General features: G+C 40.9%; 1 protein-coding gene across 1 annotated transcript; it reads left to right on the forward strand.

Moving 5' to 3' along the window:
• Nucleotides 1–3,805: 3,805 nt before the first annotated feature.
• Nucleotides 3,806–17,593, forward strand: KCNC4 (potassium voltage-gated channel subfamily C member 4). Its single transcript, XM_053454301.1, has 3 exons — nt 3,806–4,535; nt 5,463–6,396; nt 17,332–17,593. Exons 1-3 carry the CDS (start codon nt 3,927–3,929, stop codon nt 17,580–17,582), a joined length of 1,794 nt encoding a protein of 597 aa, XP_053310276.1. The 5' UTR covers nt 3,806–3,926; the 3' UTR covers nt 17,583–17,593.
• Nucleotides 17,594–19,710: the final 2,117 nt, after the last annotated feature.

A 19,710-nucleotide genomic window follows, 5' to 3' on the forward strand; every position in this document is an offset into this window, starting at 1 on the left:
AATGAATTATGTGACTGAAAGTGTGAATTAGTGAGTGACTGTAAAATTGTTTGTATGTATCATAGATGTATAATAGATTTGTAGAAAGGCAAAGATCACACAAGCAGGGTGTTTGAGCCTTGGGGACAGACTTAACTCATGATGGGATGTTTGGGGACAACGATGGCAAGCCCTATGTGTGTAATCTGGGTGCTGGGCAGGTTATATGTGGGCAGTGTGGACCCCAGGGCTGCATTTGGGGTGTGCAACCTGTGAGCTATACTTGTAATTTAGGGGGTTTATCTATACCTTTAATGCTTTTTTAAAGTTTTTATGTGTGTGTAAAGGCAGTGTGTATGTGTAAATGTGTGTTTATGGACAGGTGTGTGTAAGGACAGTGTAAATAAAATAACCTCTGGGGGGCACAATTTTCCTCGGGTGCAAAAGGAGCTAGCTACGGCTCTGACTAGGTAAAAACCCCTGTGACACCCTACAAAAAGAATAAATAAAAAACTGCTGACCAGGGATGCAGTTCAAGGAGGGCTGCAGCCTCTTTGCCGCATAGCAGGGTTAAACCTATTGTATGATCAGACTCTCTGGCACTCCACTACTTCAAGTGTCAGTCGGGGATCAGGGGCATTGCCCTGCGTCAGGCCTATTGCAGCACCCATCCAAGATACGTGAAAAGCATTTCTCTGGATGTTGTGTAAAAGCAGATTTTTGTAAGGGGTTTCAAGTAGGAAGTGTAACCTCAGCATTGTGTGTAACTACACACAGTTCCTATGCTTGCAGAAAAAAATTAAAAAGCACTATTTGTGTGTGTATTCATTATTTATCATGGAATCAAATAGGTCTGTTAATCAGAATCATGTTCTTGTTTCTTGTGCTAAGTGGTTAGAATTCACAATAAAGTGAACCCATAAAATATATAAGGGAAAAGGAAGCTTAAAATAGTAGTTTATTTGTACTTTTACTATTTATATGTTGTTAAAATGTAAGTTACAATAACCCAAAAGATGCATTTTATTGATATAATATTCATACCTTGTATAATATTTACATATTAATGGCTGTGGTGGCAGATACTATTAAATTATTGATGTAATATGATGAAACCTGTGGGATTTTGAGGCAGAATATAGCCTGCTAGGCTCAAACAAAGGGGAAATCCAATGATGATCCTTCTTTGAAACGATTGCCAGAAACAAAATCTGGTCATCAATCAGCCATAAATCTTTCTGTAATATGTTAGAATGCATTGCTGTTAAAGTATACCACAAACACATTTTGTAAGCTCTTAATGCTACTGTAATGTGTATTTGGAGCTAATTGTAGCCCCTTGAGAGCTTAAAAGGAAACATACTGAACATTTGTTTCTGGTTAACTTGACTCAGATGCATCGAGATGGTATCATCTTACCTTATTTTGAAAAAACGTATGATGTCAGACACAATTCTATGAATATTCAAAAAATACATTTTTAAATAGGGTTTATTCACAAAAACTGCTAATTCGTCACTTTTGATAATCTTCACAGAAATTATTTAACTATCTTAACGGCTGCTTAACTAAAACGTGATGTTACGTGAATGGAAGGTTCAAGTTTATAAACCTACTAACGAGTTAACCAGAATATTATAGAGTCCATTGACCTAATTTGGATGCTGTCTGAAATTTTTGGAAAATGCAGGTATATTGGACTCAACAACCATATAGTATTTAAGTTTCTCTAGATGGAATGGGACATATTTATAATCCTGATGGACACTAGAGGGCATTCTGAACCAGAAAACGCTTGGACACATAGTACAAGGTAGACTGTGGCCAGGTGTCAAGAAGAAAAGGGATTTTTTTTCATAAAAAATAAATTGCACAGTAAGAATATGCAAAACTGATATTTTTCATCAGCTCTAACATGATGGCTTCAGCTCACCTGCCACGCTGCTGCTCACCAGACTCAAGGTCAGTGCAGACAACTTGGCGGTTCGCTTAGAAAGTAACACGAACCTTCATAATTCTCATATTTAGATTCTAAACTCCCGCCAATTGCAGAGTGTCAGCAACCTGCGCGGCAGCGCGAGACAGATTAGATTATCACTTCTCAAGCAAGCAGACAGGATGCATGTTCCAAAGGATAAATTGATTTAGTTTTTTTTGTCTTTTATACACACAACAGATTGGGCAAGGGAAAAAGCACCAGTAAGGGAGTGATTTGATTACAATTCTGTTATTCAAAGGTGATGCCAGGCTGTCTGCAGGTACAATGACAAAAGTGACAAACTAAATTGTGGAATTTCCGCATCCTTATTACATTTATTAAACAGACTAACTCTCTGTCTGCACACCTTTACTTAATTCTCACATAAAACCAATTTCAATAGAAATTTGAATGTAAACAGACTTGTCCCATGTAACAGCGGCAAATCTGGAGTATGTGTACTGTCTTCCCAAAATTGCTCTGGATACTAAATGTGTACTAAATCTACAGATTTAAATGTTTCTTTACATATATTTAATTCATTTCATCTTGTACCAACACCCATTATTTCTATACTTTGCAATTATGAGTACTTCTAGTTCAGGAAAATTCGGAATTCTTTGAAATTCAAAGCTATTGTCACTGAGAACTGCCTGACAAATCCATAGCCCGCTCAACAGCAACATTTGGACAGGTTGTCTAAACAAGCGCTTAAGACTAAACACATTAAACTGGCCATTATATGTAAAAGCTTTACTCACGGAGATGTGCCACTCAGTCCCATTATAGCAATGTATGTATTGATTTTGCAGATATAGAACCACTCCCACCACTGAATGCACAAGTTGCTCACATATAAATGGCTTAGAATTTCAGGGAGATCGTTGTGAGAAGACAGACCAAGCCAAAGAAGCCAGGCTCAACCTGCTGAATTGTGAGGGGATCGTCGCAAGGACTATCTGTGTTCAATCAGGGAACGACGCTTCTCTATTAGCTCCTATTAACGGGAACACCCAATGCACCCGGGATTTGGAGACACGCAAATTAATTAACTGAGTATTTATGCAGTTGGAGTGCACTTTAGGATTCGACTAACTTTAGTTTGGATGGAGACGCAAACCAACCCGTGTTCAAACACGCTTTTCCTGCCACTACATTTTCTCAAAGAGGCCGTATAGGTTTTTGTTTTTTTTACTTTACTAAGTTTTAGTTTCAGAGTCTAGATCACGGAACCAACTGTTGATCCGGCAGCCTGTTAAAGGGAAACAGATTTGTTTTCTATCCACAGCCACGGCTTCCTACCAGACTAGAGCACGATTACCTGTATCAATATCTGGGTGGAAAATTAGCTTGGTCAGGATCCGGAAAAGGGAAGGGCCTGATTCAGAAATTGGTAGGTAGAGCGCTGTTCAGTTGCTGAGCTGAGAAGGAAAGAACTAATTTGGTACATCTGAAGGAAACGAACCCCAGCACTTCAGTATTTCACTAAGGTAATCTTAGTGTCTGTGAAAGACCAGATTTATTGCATGTGACAGACAGAATACTAACCCGAAAACGTTTGAAAACAATCCATTCTAGCGCGCATCTGGGAGAAAACAACCTGATTCAGTACCTAGGCGGAACAGCGCCCTCATTATCATCACCCCTTTAAAGGGTAAACGCTAAGTGTCAGAAGAAAAGCAACCCCATACTAAGTCTAAAAAGGGACGCTAGTCTCCCCCCCCAGCGGGTATGTTTGTTTTCCTTGGTGTCCCCTGATTGCTGTCTGAATTCTCCAATTGCGGGAGACAATTTCTCCTCATCATCCCAGACACTCCCCTAGCAAGCGCTGATCTCTGCATTTCTCTCCTCCTCTTCGCTTTCTATCACCTGTTGGAAGGTCGCCTTGGGGGCTTTGCTGTCTTACACCCCAGACAGTCTCTCTGGAGAACCCTGAGACTGTCTAGAGGGGTCTCACCCGGAGAAATCTATGATTAGTTCGGTGTGTGTGTCATCCTACCGTGGGCGCAAGTCTGGGAACAAACCACCCTCTAAAACATGTCTGAAAGAAGAGATGGCCAAGGGGGAAGACTCTGGCAAGATTACCATCAATGTGGGGGGCACCCGGCATGAGACCTACAAGAGCACCCTGCGGACACTACCTGGCACCCGCTTGGCATGGCTGGCAGACTCTGAGACTTGTAGCCAGTTGGATATTGACTCTCAACAGACCGAATTCTTCTTTGATAGACATCCTGGTATCTTCTCCTACGTCCTCAATTACTATCGCACTGGGAAGCTCCACTGCCCAGCAGATATATGCGGACCTCTCTTTGAAGAGGAACTAGCATTTTGGGGGATAGATGAGACAGATGTGGAACCCTGCTGCTGGATGACATACCGTCAGCATCGGGACGCAGAGGAGGCTCTGGACATTTTCGAGAATGTGGAACCAGAGGACAGGGATGAAGATAAAGATTCCACTCCTGAGCTGCTATGTATTGATGAGAGGCCGGACAGGTCCAAGGGCTGCTGGAAGCGATGGCAACCTCGGTTTTGGGCGCTGTTTGAGGATCCTTATTCATCAAGAGCTGCCCGGGTGAGTTTCGCCTGTACCCCATCTATATAGCGTGAGTGTGTACTAAACATGTACAACATTTATTGTGTCTTTATCTTAGTGGCAATTGTACTATATAATAGTGTCCTAGACTGCATTGTGAAAAAACACTATATTATTCAAGGAAATCTACGTTTTGAGAACTGAAAAAATCTTCAAACATAACAGGAATATTGGATTTTTGTTTGTGGTTTGGGAAGGAACTCTCAAACTATGATTTCAAACTCTTTGCTAGAGCATACACAGAAACAATAAGTTGGAGAGTTTTAACTCCAGTCATGGGATTCTCTCTGCTTTAGTGATATTGCACAAGTGAGTAGAAATTATTACTTATTGATTTATATAGCACATCAGCCAGTACAGTGAGAAATCTGTAGACTACAACAAATGGCTGTAAAAAGATATGTTATTATTATGATGATGATTATTATTAAACATGTTACTGGTGTTTTTTTCCTGGCAAAGTAAGGAACACACACAGAGAAGCCAAACATTGCTTGGCAACACACTGAAATCTTAAAAGAGTAATGAAGACTGGTTTGCAAGCTATATCTCATGGAGAGTTATGTTAAATTAAAGATGTGGTAACGCCTCAGAAACGCATCCACATTGGCAAATATGTGTGTAGTTCTGTTACATGTGAGGTAGTCACTAAATCTAAGCACTAGTCCAGTTTTCTAAATACCCTTGAGTCCTGTGATAAATTCCACAATGCATTGCCTACCCAGTTAGCTCAAAGGCAAAGTGAACTGGATTAAAAAAGCTTCATTCAAGGTGAAATAATTTAGAGGTTTATTTCCAAGAAGAAACACACAGAAAATAGATTACCACCTTCCCAGAATTGACTGTTATCATGTTGATGCATCTTTGCATATGCATATTATAATTATTGTATCTGTTTGTTTGCAGTTTGTGGCCTTTGCATCCCTCTTCTTTATTCTTGTGTCTATTACCACTTTCTGTTTGGAAACTCATGAAGCGTTTCTGTTGGAAAGGAATGTGACAGAAATAGTGACCGACGGGAACATAACAGAGATACTAGTGGTGACAGAAATGGACACAGTGCCTGTTCTGAACTACATTGAGGGGGTCTGTGTGTTCTGGTTCACCTTGGAGTTCTTGGTCAGGATCATTTGCTGCCCAGACAAAGCGGTCTTTGTGAAGAACATGCTGAATATAATCGACTTTGTGGCCATACTCCCATTTTACTTGGAGGTGTCTCTTAGCGGTTTGTCCTCCAAGGCAGCAAGGGATGCTCTAGGCTTCTTACGGGTTGTGCGCTTTGTCCGGATTTTGCGTATCTTCAAATTAACCAGACACTTTGTGGGGCTGAGGGTGTTGGGTCACACTCTACGGGCTAGTACCAATGAGTTTCTGCTTCTCATTATATTTTTGGCTTTAGGAGTTCTCATTTTTGCCACCATGATTTACTATGCAGAGAGATTAGGTGCAGAAACAACGGACCCCAGTTTGACAAAACACATACACTTCAAAAATATTCCAATAGGGTTCTGGTGGGCGGTAGTGACCATGACCACATTGGGGTATGGAGATATGTATCCACAGACATGGTCTGGTATGCTGGTGGGTGCACTTTGTGCACTGGCTGGAGTGCTTACAATTGCCATGCCTGTTCCAGTCATTGTGAATAATTTTGGGATGTATTATTCATTGGCTATGGCCAAACAAAAACTCCCAAAGAAGAAAAAGAAACACGTTCCAAAATCCACTCAGTTAGACTCTCCAACCACGCTTCAATCGGAAGACAACTCACATCACAACAGTACCCAAAGTGACACCTGCCCACTGGCTGCAGAAGAAATGACAGAGAAGAAGAGATCAGGTAAGACAACAAATTATTTACAACAGGTGGCATAAACATTGATGGTGTGTTTGCTTGTCGCATAGAGAAATTGTGGGAGAAAAGGATCTAACTATGCTTCTAAAACCTGAAAAAAATGCTCTAATTTATTTACAGTTGTAGCCTATATTTCTGCTGTTGAAAGGCTTAATACTACATGCAGAATGTATTGTATGTCAACTAGTCAAAATACCTAATAGAGCTTTGTCTTCTAACCATTGTGTGTTGGAATACAATGCAAATGATTCCTTAAAACAATTAGCACCTTTAGAAAAAAATACATCTTTCAACATTATTAAATTTTATCAGAAAACAAATCGTAGCTTGTGCTTTTGTTTTTCAATAATTAAAATTGTTTTTAAGACTTTTGGCCTAAAAGGGCTATTATACCGCAGTGGAGTCCAGCAGAATGTGGGTCACTTCTTAACTAGCAACTGTACAGTTGTAAACATGCGTTGTTGGCGTAATTTACTTCACCAGAGAGTAGAGATAAAATATAGCAAGGCATAATGATGGAAATACTTAAGTTTTTGACATGGCTTTTCTCCATAGCATACAGAAAACTTGGATGCCCAATATGTAACATATAATAAATATTTCTGTTCTGTTTTTACAGAGTAAGATGAAGGTGAGGGACCCTTGTTATCAAAGAGAAATGGGGTGACATGTAAATCAGGTGTGTTTTTAGAGGAAGGAGTTCTACTTCTCCAAAGTAAAAACAGACAGATCCATGGGACCCGATGGGATACAAAGTTATTAAAAGAGCTGCAAAGTGTCCAGGCAAAACCATTGTTGGACTAGAATTTGGCAACTTTAGTACCACTTCACAAAAAAAGGTAGCAGGGAAGACTCAGCCAACTGCAGACCAGTAAGTCTTACTTCAGTAGTTGGCAAATTAATTTAAACCATGCAAAAGGATAGGCTTGCTAAATACCTGGAAGTAAATGGTTTGGTATGATCAAAAGCAGCACGGGTTTACTACAGGGAGATACTGTCGAACTAACTTAATTTATTTTTTAATAACTAACATAATACACCAGGGAGGAGTTGTTGATATAGACTATTTAGATTTCATTAATGCATTAATAGAAAACGTATAAACTGTAGTCTCTTGGGTTTGGATGTCAAAATAGTTGAATTGGTTGGGGAATGGTTGAGTGACAGGAGGCAGAAGGTTGTAGTAAATAGTGTATATTCAGAGGACTTGTTGCTAATGGGGTACCACAAGGCACACTACTGGGACCCATACCCATACATTTTAATATTTTTATTAGTGTAATTACAGATGGTCTTAATGGTAAGCTATGTCTTTTTCCAGATAATACAAAATTCTGCAACAAGGTATACCTTCTAGGTGGAGCAAGTCAAATGGCAAATTATTTAAGTAAATTAGAAGAAAAGTGGAGTGTGGCAGCTGCAGTTTAATGTTGATAATTTTAAAATAAAGCACTTGGGACGTAAAAATCCTGAGGCAGTAGATAGCATCGTGAACACTGGGTCAGTGAAAAGAAAAGATAGGTAATTAGGGGTAATTTTTTGTAATGACTTAAAGATAAGCAGGTGAAGCAGTAAAGCATAGGAAAAGGTCGGGTGCTGGGATGTATAACTAGAGGCATTAGCAGCAGGCAGAGGGAGGTGGATATGTCCCTTTACAGGTCTTCGGTCAGGTGTCATTTAAAGTATTGTGCACAGTTCTCCAGGAGGATATTGACCCATTGGGAAAGTTCAGATGAATAATTTGCATAATTAAAATTACCAGGAAATACTAAGGGATCTTAATATTTATAGTTTGGAAAAAAGAAGAGAGAGGAGTGATGAAAAATAAATGTTTAAATGCTTAAAAGGAATTAACAAAGTGCAATATTTAGAAAGAGTTAAAATATATGACAAGTTTTGTGAAGATATTATATATAGATATAATTGTGGGAAAGGCTCATAAAAAACTTTTGTGTGTATGTATATATATATATATATATATATGGACTTTTTTGTGACAGTGGGAGATTATTTTGACGTTACCAATTTTTTTTCATTTTTTTAATTATTTTTTTTATTTTAATTTACTAATCACATTGTGATTAGTGAGCTGGGCTTCTTTGACCTGCATGGTTGAATGCAGTACTCGAGAGTTCTCAAGAGGGTCTGGATAGAGTGGCGCACGGGTGGCAAGTCTAGGGATGCATAGGTAAGTCTGGGGGCAGAATGGCATATCAGAGGGGTATGTGAATTATCAGGGGAGCAAAGGGGCATATCATGGGAGCAGAGTGGCATATTTTGGGGGCAGAATGGCATATCTGGGGGTATAAAGCATATCTGGGGTATAAAGCATATCAGTGGAGCAGAGTGGCATATCTGGAGGGCAGAGTGGCATATCTGGAGAGCAGAGTGGCATATCTGGAGGGCAGAGTGGCATATCTGGAGAGCAGAGTGGCATATCTGGAGGGCAGAGTGGCATATCTGGGGAGCAGAGGGGCATATCTAGGGGGCAGAGTTGGATATCTGGGGGCATGGAGCATGTCTGGGGGCATGAAGCATATCAGAGGGCAGAGTGGCATATCTATCTAAGTAAGGTACATTATGTAATTCATAATGCACCTTACTTAGATAGATATGCCTCTCTGCCCTCTGATATGCTTCAGGGGGGACATTAAAATGGCTATTGGTTTTCCAAATTTTTGGATAAAACATATCCTGTCAAAAGCAGGACTAACTGCATAAGAGAAACCAAAAATGTTAAAATACATGTATTCCTGTTCATTAGACTAAAAAACTGGGGCTTCTATGGCGGAGCAACGGAAGGCCATGTCATGCCGGCGCTCCGCCATAGAAACCCCGGCAGAAGTGCCGAGCAGCAGCGGAGGTTGTCTGCGCCTGAATATAAGACAAGGGGTATTTTGCAGGGCATTTCTTCTAAAAAAATCTCATCCTATATTCGAGCAAATACGGAAATATGAATAAAAAGAGAAACAAAAGGCTTTGGTGAGGTGTGGGACCAGAGGCGTATATAGGTTATAGCAGCTATGGCACGTGCCATGGGCGCCATCTCAAGGGGGGCGCCGGTGAGCAGCTTTTAAATGCCGTTTTTTTTTTTTTTGGATGCGGAGGAGAGAGAGGGGCGCCTAGCAACCGCTCGGCGCCCCTCATTCTCCTCCACGAGCCCTCTACCTCCGTCCCGGTGCCGACATTTCATGCAGAGCGCCGCAATATGCTGGCACCAGCGAGCGGCTTTTAAACACTGATGCGGAGGAGAGAGAGGGGCGCCTAGCAACCGCTCGGCGCCCCTCGTTCTCCCCGCATCAAAAAAAAGAAGACAGCGTTTAAAAGCCGCTCGCTGGTGCCCGCTGCTTCACTGCTGGGCAACGAAATATGACGTCATATTACGGCGCTCAGCAGTGAAGCAGCGGGCACCAGCGAGCGGTGCAGGAAGACAGCAGCATCGTGCTCCCGTCGCTGGACTTCAAGGTGAGGGGGGGGGGAGGGTATATAGTGGGTAGGGGGAGGGAGAGGGGTGTAAAAAGTGATAAGGGAGGGAGAGGGGGGTAGAAAGTGATAAGGGAGGGAGAGGGGGTAGAAAGTGATAAGGGAGGGAGAGGGGGTAGAAACTCATAAGGGAGGGAGATGGGGGGGTAGAAAGTGATAGGGGAGGGAGAGGGCGGTAGAAAGTGATAAGGGAGGGAGAGGGGGTAGATATAAGTAAAGAGTGTGCATTAATGTGTTGATGCATTGAGTGAATGAGAGAGAGCATGAGTTAATATGTGAATGTATTGTCTGAATGAGGGAGAGCATGAGTTAATGTGTGGATGAGTTGTCTGAATGAGGGAGAGCATGAGTTAATATGTGAATGTATTGTCTGAATCAGGGAGAGCATGAGTTAATGTGTGGATGAATTGTCTGAATGAAGGAGAGCATGAGTTAATGTGTGGATGCATTGCGAGCATGAGTTAATGTGTGGATGAATTGTCTGAATGAGGGAGAGCATGAGTTAATGTGTGGATGAGTTGTCTGAATTAAAGTGTGAATTAGTGAGTGACTGTAAAAGTGTTTGCGTATCATAGATGTATAATTGTGGAAGGGCAAAGATGGCACTAGCAGGAGATTTGAGCCTTGGGGACAAAGATGGCACAGGCAGGGTGTATATGGGACAAAGATGGCAATGGCCGGACTGTTTGGGGACAAAGTTGACTTGTGCTGGGCTATTTGGGGACAAAGATTGCAAATCTTATGTGTGTAATCTGGGTGCTGGCCAGGTTCTATGTGGGCAGTGTGGACGCCAGGGCTGGCTTTGGGGTGTGCAACCTGTGATCTATGCCTGTAATTTAGGGGGTTTTAAATATACCTTTAATGCCGTGTTTTTATGTGAATTCCAGTTGATCTTTACCTGCAAAGCTGGGTTTTTGTGTTATTCTGTAGATCCATATCTGCTATGCTATGTTTCCATACATTATTTATGTGTACCTGCAAATACAGGGTTAATATGTCTTATTCAGTGGATCTATACCTGCGATGCTACGTTTCATATATTTATTGTATACCTGCAAATACAGGACTTGTATGTCTGATTCTGTTTATTTGATATATACCTTCAGTGCTGAGATCACAAGTGAATTTCAGTTGATCTGGGTTTGTGTGTTGATCTATACCCACTATCGGCAGCAGGGACTAATATTTATATATATATATATGGGCAGCAGGGGCTAGTAAATGGGTTTTAGATATTTGGACAGGGGTGCAATTTCAGTGCTTGCCATAGGCGCTATTTTCAGTAGATACGCCTCTGTGTGGGACAAACTTGCTTAAGTTGTTTTTGTGTGCCATTGTTTTGGGTATGCATGTTTTGTAAAATGTAAGGAAAAATATTAGTGTTATACCCACCCTCCCCTGCTGCCTCTAAACTTATTTCTCTCACATCCTCCTTTGGTCTCCTACAATCTTCTCTATCCCCTACTCACAATCATGGACACTGCATTGACCTGGTATTTTCTAATCTCTGCTTCATATCAGAGTTCACCTGCCGCCCCTCCCCCATTTCCAATCACCATCTCCTCCCCTACAATCTTACACTAACACCTAAACCTACTTCCCTTCCTCCTCGCCTCCGCACCTGTAGAAATCTGCGCGATGTTGATTCTCTCCAATTTTCTCATCTGATTCAACTTGGCATTTCTCAGACTTCTACTATAACCTGCCCTGACCTTGCCATAGCACACTATAACACTATAACTTCACTTGACACACTTGCTCCCCCTCAACTTCCCAAAGCTCCACGTCGTCAGCTTCACTCAAGCACCTGGCACTCAAGGCAGACACGCTATTTACAAAAATGCTCCCGCACTGCTGAGCGTGTCTGGAGGAAATCTCGCTCCGAAGCTGACTACAACCACTATAAATTCATCCTCCACGCTCACACAGCTGCCCTTCAGCTAGCTAAACAAACATACTTTTCTTCCCTCATTTCATCTCTTTCCTCCAACCCCAAATGACTTTTCTCCACCTTCCACTCTCTCCTCACCTCACCCACACCACCTCCCTCATCTGCCTTTAGTGCCCAAGATCTTGCAGACTATTTCCAAAAAAACCACAATCCATCCGCAACAAAATTCCAGTGCATGGTCTCTACGTTCCTCCTCTTTCTACGATCAACTCCTCTCTCCGCTTCTTCCCCCTCTACTGTCTTCCTCAGACCTCACTACATGCCCCCTCGATCCCATCCTATCATACCTAATTCCATCACTCTAGCCTTACTCCTGCCCTCACTCACATCATCAACTCCACACTCTCTACTGGCATATTCCCATCCCCTGGTAACTACCGTCCCATATCACTATTTTCAATAACATCCAAACTCTTAATAAAACTAGTCTATGACCGTCTAAACCACTTTCTGTCCTCAAACTCCCTGCTTGACACCCTGCAATCTGGTTTCTGGACCACAGCACTAAAACTGCTCACACCAAGGTCACAAACGACCTTCTATCTGCTGGAAACAATGGCCAGTACTCTATCCTAATCTTACTTGACCTCTCTGCTGCTTTCGACACTGTCGACCCCCCCTCCTACAGACTCTCAGCTCTCTTGGCCTTCATGACACTGCTCTCTCCTGGATTAACTCATATCTTTCCAACAGATCCTTATCTGTGTCTTTTGCCGGTGACTCCTCCTGATTCAATGCCTCTGTCTGTTGGAGTACGTCAGGGTCCTGTCCTGGATTCTCTACTATTCTCCATCTACACTGCCTCACTCGGAAAACTTATCGACAGCTTTGGCTTCAAATGCCACCTCTATGCAGGAGACACACAAATCTATCTCTCCACCCCCAATCTCTCTGCATCTGTCCTCTCTCAGATCTGGCATCTCTTCCTGGATGGCCTCTCACCACCTCAAGATAAATATGTCTAAGACTGAGCTCCTTCTGATCCCTCCCTCTAACTCTATTCCCCTCTCTAACCTTTCTATCACTGTCGACGGTACCACTATCTGTCCCTCACCACAAGTCCTCTGCCTCGGAGTAACCCTAGACTCAAACCTATCTTTTATCCCTCACATCAAATCACTCTCTAAATCCTGCCACAACAAATTACACAACATTTCCAAAATTCGTCCATTCCTGACTGCCAGCAGCGACTGCAATCTCCCGTCTCGACTACTGCAACAACCTACCTACCGGCCTCCATCTCTCCCGACTATACCCTCTCCAGTCTGTCCTCAATGCCTCTGCCAGACTAATCTATCTCACCCGACGCTCTGCATCTGCCGCACCTCTCTGCGAGTCCCTCCACTGGCTCCCCATCCATAGCAGAATTAAATTCATATACTCACTCTAGCCTACAAAGCTCTCACTAACGCCACTCCCCTCTACCTATGCTCCCTCCTCCCATGCCCGCCTACAGGACTTATCTCGCGCAGTTCTGTGGGAACAGGGCCCTTCATTCCGTATGTCAATTGCTGTATTGTACTTGTCCTTATCTGTAACATTTTCTTCTTTGTACAGCGTTGCAGAATCTGTCGGTGCTTTATAAATAAACTATAATAATAATAATACCTCATAAATGTTAGTGTTGTACCTCATAAATTCTCAAAATGGGTAAGGATAAAATTCAGCATGAAATATTAGTTTGCATGTTAGAAACCATACTATGCCATGGGCCGATCCAGGGGGCAATTACCCCTCCCCGCAGAGATAGACGGAGGCTTGCCACAAAAATAGGGGTAAAGCGAGTCCTGAGATCTGGACTTACCTCTTTATCTTCCAACTTCCTGGAGGATGCGGGTTCACGCGACCCCATAGGGGAGGGGTAGCACGGCAATTTACAGTGTCAAGCACAGGCTGAGGCTTGCAAGGTAAGTGAGCCGTGTGTATGTTAGTGTTTGTCTGGGTATGCATGTTAGTGTGTGTCTGCCTGGCTACATCTGTATGTCTGTCTATATGTGTGCCTGAGTATTTTAGTGTGTGTGTCTGTATGTTAGTGTGTGGCTGGGTATGTATGTTAGTGTCTGTTTGGGTATTTATGTTAGTGTATGCATGTGTGTCTGCATGTATGTCAGCATGTATATCTGGGTATATTAGTGAGCAAACATGCGTCTAAGTGTATGTTAGTGAAAGTGAAAGTCTGGGTATGTTAGTCTATGTGTCTGTATATTAATCTGTGTCTGGGTTTTTTATTGTGTGAGCATGCATCTTTTGGTATGTTTGGTATGTGTCAATGTCAAGGTATGTTAGTTTGAGTGCCTGGGTAAGTTTGTGGGTGTGTGTGTGGGGGGGTATTTTAGTGTGTGAAAATATGCCTTTGGCGATGTTAGTATGTGTATGACTGGTTGTGTTAGTTTGAATATCTGGGTATGTTTGTGTGGGTGCCTGGGTTTGTATGTTATACAAAGTTACTATGAATTTAAGTAAAGGCCAATGTGATGCCCTTTGCATGCAGTTCCCCGTTGGATGACCCTCCATTTTAAGATAATGCTGGCATCTACAAATAAATAAACATCTTTTAGCACAGAATAACAGGGTACGTTAGGGAAATTACTGTGAATAATACATTCACTTTACATCCTCTGGTTATATATGTTTTATTGTAATGAAAATAATGTAAAATATAATCTGCTTTTTCCTTGGAGCTTGCAGAACCCTAGATGGAATATTTCCCAAGTGTCCCTCTTGAAGAGGCACAGTTCTTCTTTGGGACCAAGTCCCTCTTTCCTCCTGCAATGTTTTTTTTTTTTTTGTCTATGAGGCTTGAACTTCTTGGTAGGTATATGTGTATTGCAATGTTCTTTAGATTACAATGATGTGTGTATATATATTCTTATTATTTATTGTTTTATATAGCGCCATCAAATTCCATAGCGCTGTACAATGGGTGGACAGGACACAACAAGTAGTATGTAACATAACAATTTGACTTACAGGTACAACAGGTGAGGAGGGCCATGCTCAAACGAGCTTACACATATATATATATATATAGATTCCAAAAGTAGTTACCGGCACTCCTGGGACTTGTTTTAAATAATTCCACGAAACTCCGTTTTTCAGGTCAACGTTTCAGTCTTTTTATTTATAGACTTTCATCAGGACATTTTGTTGCTTCTTTTTATTCTCCAAACAAAATGAATTATAATGTAACACATCTAACAGACAAGAGTATTAGTCATTGGTTTTCCTAGTGTTGTATGTATTACATTGTATAACCAAACCTATTTTTTTTTGTAAAACTTTTTATTGCAACAATATTCAGCAAATTTAATTACTGGATATTGAATAAAGATTAAGTTTTTAATCTTGGTGAGATTCCTATCTCATTAGTCATAGACATTTAAAAGTACTTTCATAACTCGCAGATCTTGATAGACCGATCAGGGACAAAAAAAGCCCAGTTATTTGCTTCAGTAGATTGTCCAGATATGTCCCTTCACATATGAGCACATAAAATATGACATTGGATTTGGAGCATTGATAGTATGTCTGGCATATAACCTGTGCTCCATTCTGGTAACTATGGCTGGCCTTCATCTTTAATGGGTTGATGGAAACTGTTTTGGGTAATGGGATAAATCAGTATAGAGCATGTAGTATTGCGCCAAAAGAGCCACAGTTCTTTCTTTGCAGGCCCGCCTTCCCACCTGTGGTGCACCAGGCCCAAGGCACAGTATGGGGAGTGATGTCTGTAACACAAACAATAGATTAAATTATAGACACACCAAGGAACACCATACATAGAACTAGATATTTGCTTTGCCTAGTGTATATGGTAAAAATAAATACCGTATTTTTCGCTCTATAAGACGCACCTGCTGATAAGACGCACCTAGATTTTAGAGGAGAAAAAAAAGGAAAAAATATTTTGAGCTAAAAAATGGGCTAAAATATTTATTACAATAACTGAATAACTTAACATGAACAATAGCCAACAGCAGCATTAAGAACCATCATTACCAATCCACAGATTCCACACATACCAATCCACACATATACCAATCCACAGATTCCACACATACCAATCCACTCTCACTGTCACTCAGTCTTACTGAATGATTTCCTACCTTCTTTTCTACCTCTTTTCTTCTTACAGCAGTCTTCTTCTTACAGCAATCCTCCTCTTCGCTCCTCTTCTTCTGTCTTCTTCCGGGTCAGAGGGCACTGTGGGCGCGGCTTCAGTGCCGCCGGGGTTTGTTGTCAGATCCCGGCGGCACTGAAGCCGCGCCCACAGCAGCAGTTGCCGCGCGGATCGCAAGGGAGCAGTATCGGAGGTCTTTAACAGACCTCCGGCTCCCTTGAGTGATATTAAGCCGGTTCAAGGGAACCGGCTTAAAATCACTCAAGGGAGCCGGAGGTCTGTTAAAGACCTCCGATACCGCTCTCTTGCAAGCCTGCTCCTCCAGCGGCGGACATTACTGTCCGTCTCTGGAGGGGTGCCGGGTGCCGGCAAGTTGGCACCCCCTGATGAGCGGCACCCGGTGCGCTTTTGGTGAGTATATGCCCCCCCCCTCCCTGCCTGCATCTTCACTCCATAAGACGCGGCTGATTTTTCATCCTTTGGGAGGAAAAAAACTGCGTCTTATGGAGCGAAAAATACGGTATATATTCTTTTACCATATATGTCTAGTGATTAAAGCATATTATTAACCTACCTGTGATTGAGTATAGAAAACTGGTTAGATGTCAGACATTTCATGTGGATCACAAAAGCATAATGAGCGTAATGAATTTCATAAGAGATAAAATATTACTAAGTATGTAAACATTTGGACAGATATTGTCTTCTAGCAATAACTGGTTTTACGACAATCCCATTGTATTGATTTATGCACATAGTTTTTATTTTCTATGGTTTCATGTAGAGTTTTTATTATGACAATACCCACTTTAATTATGGTCTGTATATAGGCCTTGTTAATGCTCTGTTAGTAATGAAAATATTTATTTATTTAACCTTACCGTACATTTTAAAAATAACTTTGATGTCTTCAAAAGAACCCATCCCCCAAAAGTAACAAGAATAGTGAGGGGTTCTTGCTTTGTTAGGACCTGGCATCAGCTGCCCATCAACTGTCAGTGGGACAGGTACAGAAAATAAGGTGCATCTCAGTAAATACACTTTTTAGTTTTCTGAAAGTTCAAATGGGAGGTAAAAGTTGGTTTGGCTTCTATTCGAAAAACAAAATGTATTTAAAGGTTAGCTGGCTGTTTAAAGATGAGTGGTCTGTACTTTGCCAGGATACATAGATTGGATTTTGCAAGCTACATTGGCCTCCGAGCGATTTCCACATGAGCGGCAACAATGTATTCTGTGTTATAATACTCCAAGCGATTACTTAGAACACCAGTATTGTGGATTGATTTACATCATACTAAGCATGTTTTTTGTTTGGATTGGGAATTATTTTACGATTTTCAATAAAATATGCATTTCTGTTTGTTAGATTCCAAACAGAATGGCGATGCCAATGCAGTTGTGACGGATGAAGATCAAAGTGACTCACCCCAGTTTATTCCACTAGAAGAAAAACAGTTAATGAGACACACCAGTGCTAAAGACAAAAATAAGTCAACAGCTTCCTGCTTTCTACTAAGTTCTGGAGACTTTACTCGTGCTGCAGATGGTGGAATACGTAAAAGTGTACGAGATATGGAGATAGAGGTGGATTCACAGATTCTTTTGGGTTCTTCATAAAAATAGATAAATACATATTTTAGAGTGATCATGATCTAGATGTACATTATGCCATAGTCTTCCTATAGAACGCTAACTACAAGGGTGAAGTGTTAACAGTCTGTCTCTGTCACATGTGCAAGTGGTAAATTTGATAGAGCTGTTAGTAACTTTTACCTCTGTCAAACTGAAATTAAAAATAAATTCTCTGTAAGAAAAGAAACAAAAAGTAGTAAACAGTATGCCTTGTGTTACTTGTGTTAATGATGACTTTATAATGAAGTTGTACTCTATTTTTGGTAAGCGAACTCAGAAATTTGAAGACACACAAATTAAAAATAAAGTAGATGTTCTAATATATAATATTAAAAAATAAGATTTTTCACTTAAAACACACATTTTTATTTTAAAGTTGGCTTCCTTTGTGTAATTGATATAATTGTTCATGCAATGCAATAGTCTGCCATACAATATGTAAAGTAAATGCGCTTAACATATTGCGTGGGATATGAAATACTCAAGACAAATGATGCATAAGATAGAGAGAGAACAGCTCACAAGCTTACAATCTACAACGTAAGTACACTTCACAATTATGAACCAAAGTTAAATAGTATATATATTAATAAGGGGTCAAAGTTGTGGATTTGAACGTTCTTTGCTATTTGTGTTGTAAACTGTGGCATCATCCAGAATGCGGAAGCCTTCCAATTTAGCAGTTATTCATTGGTGATTTACAACCGTTCCTTACACCGTAAGAGTTAACATGAGAACTGAAAAAAAGTATTGTGGTTGTTAAGTAAACTGTCCTATTGTTTTCAATTGATGATGTACATACATAAAGATTTTTTTAATGAGTCACTGAGTACTGTTTCCATTATTTGTCTGATATGATGTGAGCATAGGTTTCACGTTCTAAGGAATAATGATACTTGGGAACCTTCAGTGTTTGACGTGGAGTCTCCAAGTGAAACTCTGCTTCAGAGGCGTAGCTAGGGTATGGTACCTATGGCTCGTGCCATAGGCGCCATTTGAAGGGGGCGCCAGTGAGCGGCTTTCAAACGCCGTCTTTTTTTTGATGAGGAGGAGAGAGATATAGGGTCGTCTTATATTCAGACTTTTTCTTTTTTTCCTAAGTTAATATTCAGATTTTGGGGGGTCGTCTTATAATCAGGGTCGTCTTATAAACGAGCAAATACGGTATATATGGGCAGCAGGGGCTAGTAAAAGGGTTTTAGATATTTGGACAGGGGTGCAATTTCAGTGTTTGCCATAGGCGCTATTTTCAGTAGATATGCCTCTGCTCTGCTTCCTCGGGTCTCCGAGTCACCCTCCACATTCTCTGGATCACGCAAGTAGCATTTAGCCATGCTCCCTTTCATCTATTTCTCCTCCCACTCCCAACCAATTTAATGGTATTTGTCCATTGTCCCATTTTCACCAGGGTCATGCCAGGTTTAACATCTGGCTTATTTTACAGACAATCCTATTCCTTTTAGGAATAATCTTGGCATTTTAAGTGCATATATCCCTCTTCTTCTGCCCAGCTAGATTTGTATGACACGATACCTTTTCTTTTAGAAAATAAGTCTGGCAGAGAGGGTATTTGGTCCCTTATATCCCAATCATATCCTAGTAACTGGGTTTGATTAAGTGTGGGAAAGCATCGACAATTGTGTTTGAATGCAAATAATAGAAATTTCAGGTATGTTTCAAGTGTTGACACCCTGAAATAGTTGCTTCATTTTGTTGGTTCCAAAATCTGTTACATCATATGTACTGGAGTCTTGTTATTGGGTAGTCATAATTTGAATAGTAATTTTAATAATCTGCTGTATTTTCAAATCAATCGATCAGCAACTGTACTAAGAATGTGAACATGTGCTATCATTAAGGTTTGAAATTGTACACGGGAATCACAGAACTGAAAACAGTAACTGACTCTTTTTTTATCTAAGCGTTATCTAAGCGTTACTGACCCGTTTTTACACTCATTGATTTAAGTATGCCACCTTCACTGTAGTTAGAGACTTGAAACAGATAAAAAAGACTTACATGAAGCTCGTATGAACTAGGTTCATTGCAGTAAAAATAATTTTAAAATGTTTTGTAAACAGTCTTGTGTACAAAAAATCAGATTGTTGTATGT

The sequence above is a fragment of the Spea bombifrons genome, chromosome 2 (assembly GCF_027358695.1).
Source record: "Spea bombifrons isolate aSpeBom1 chromosome 2, aSpeBom1.2.pri, whole genome shotgun sequence".
Lineage (NCBI taxonomy): Eukaryota > Metazoa > Chordata > Amphibia > Anura > Pelobatidae > Spea > Spea bombifrons.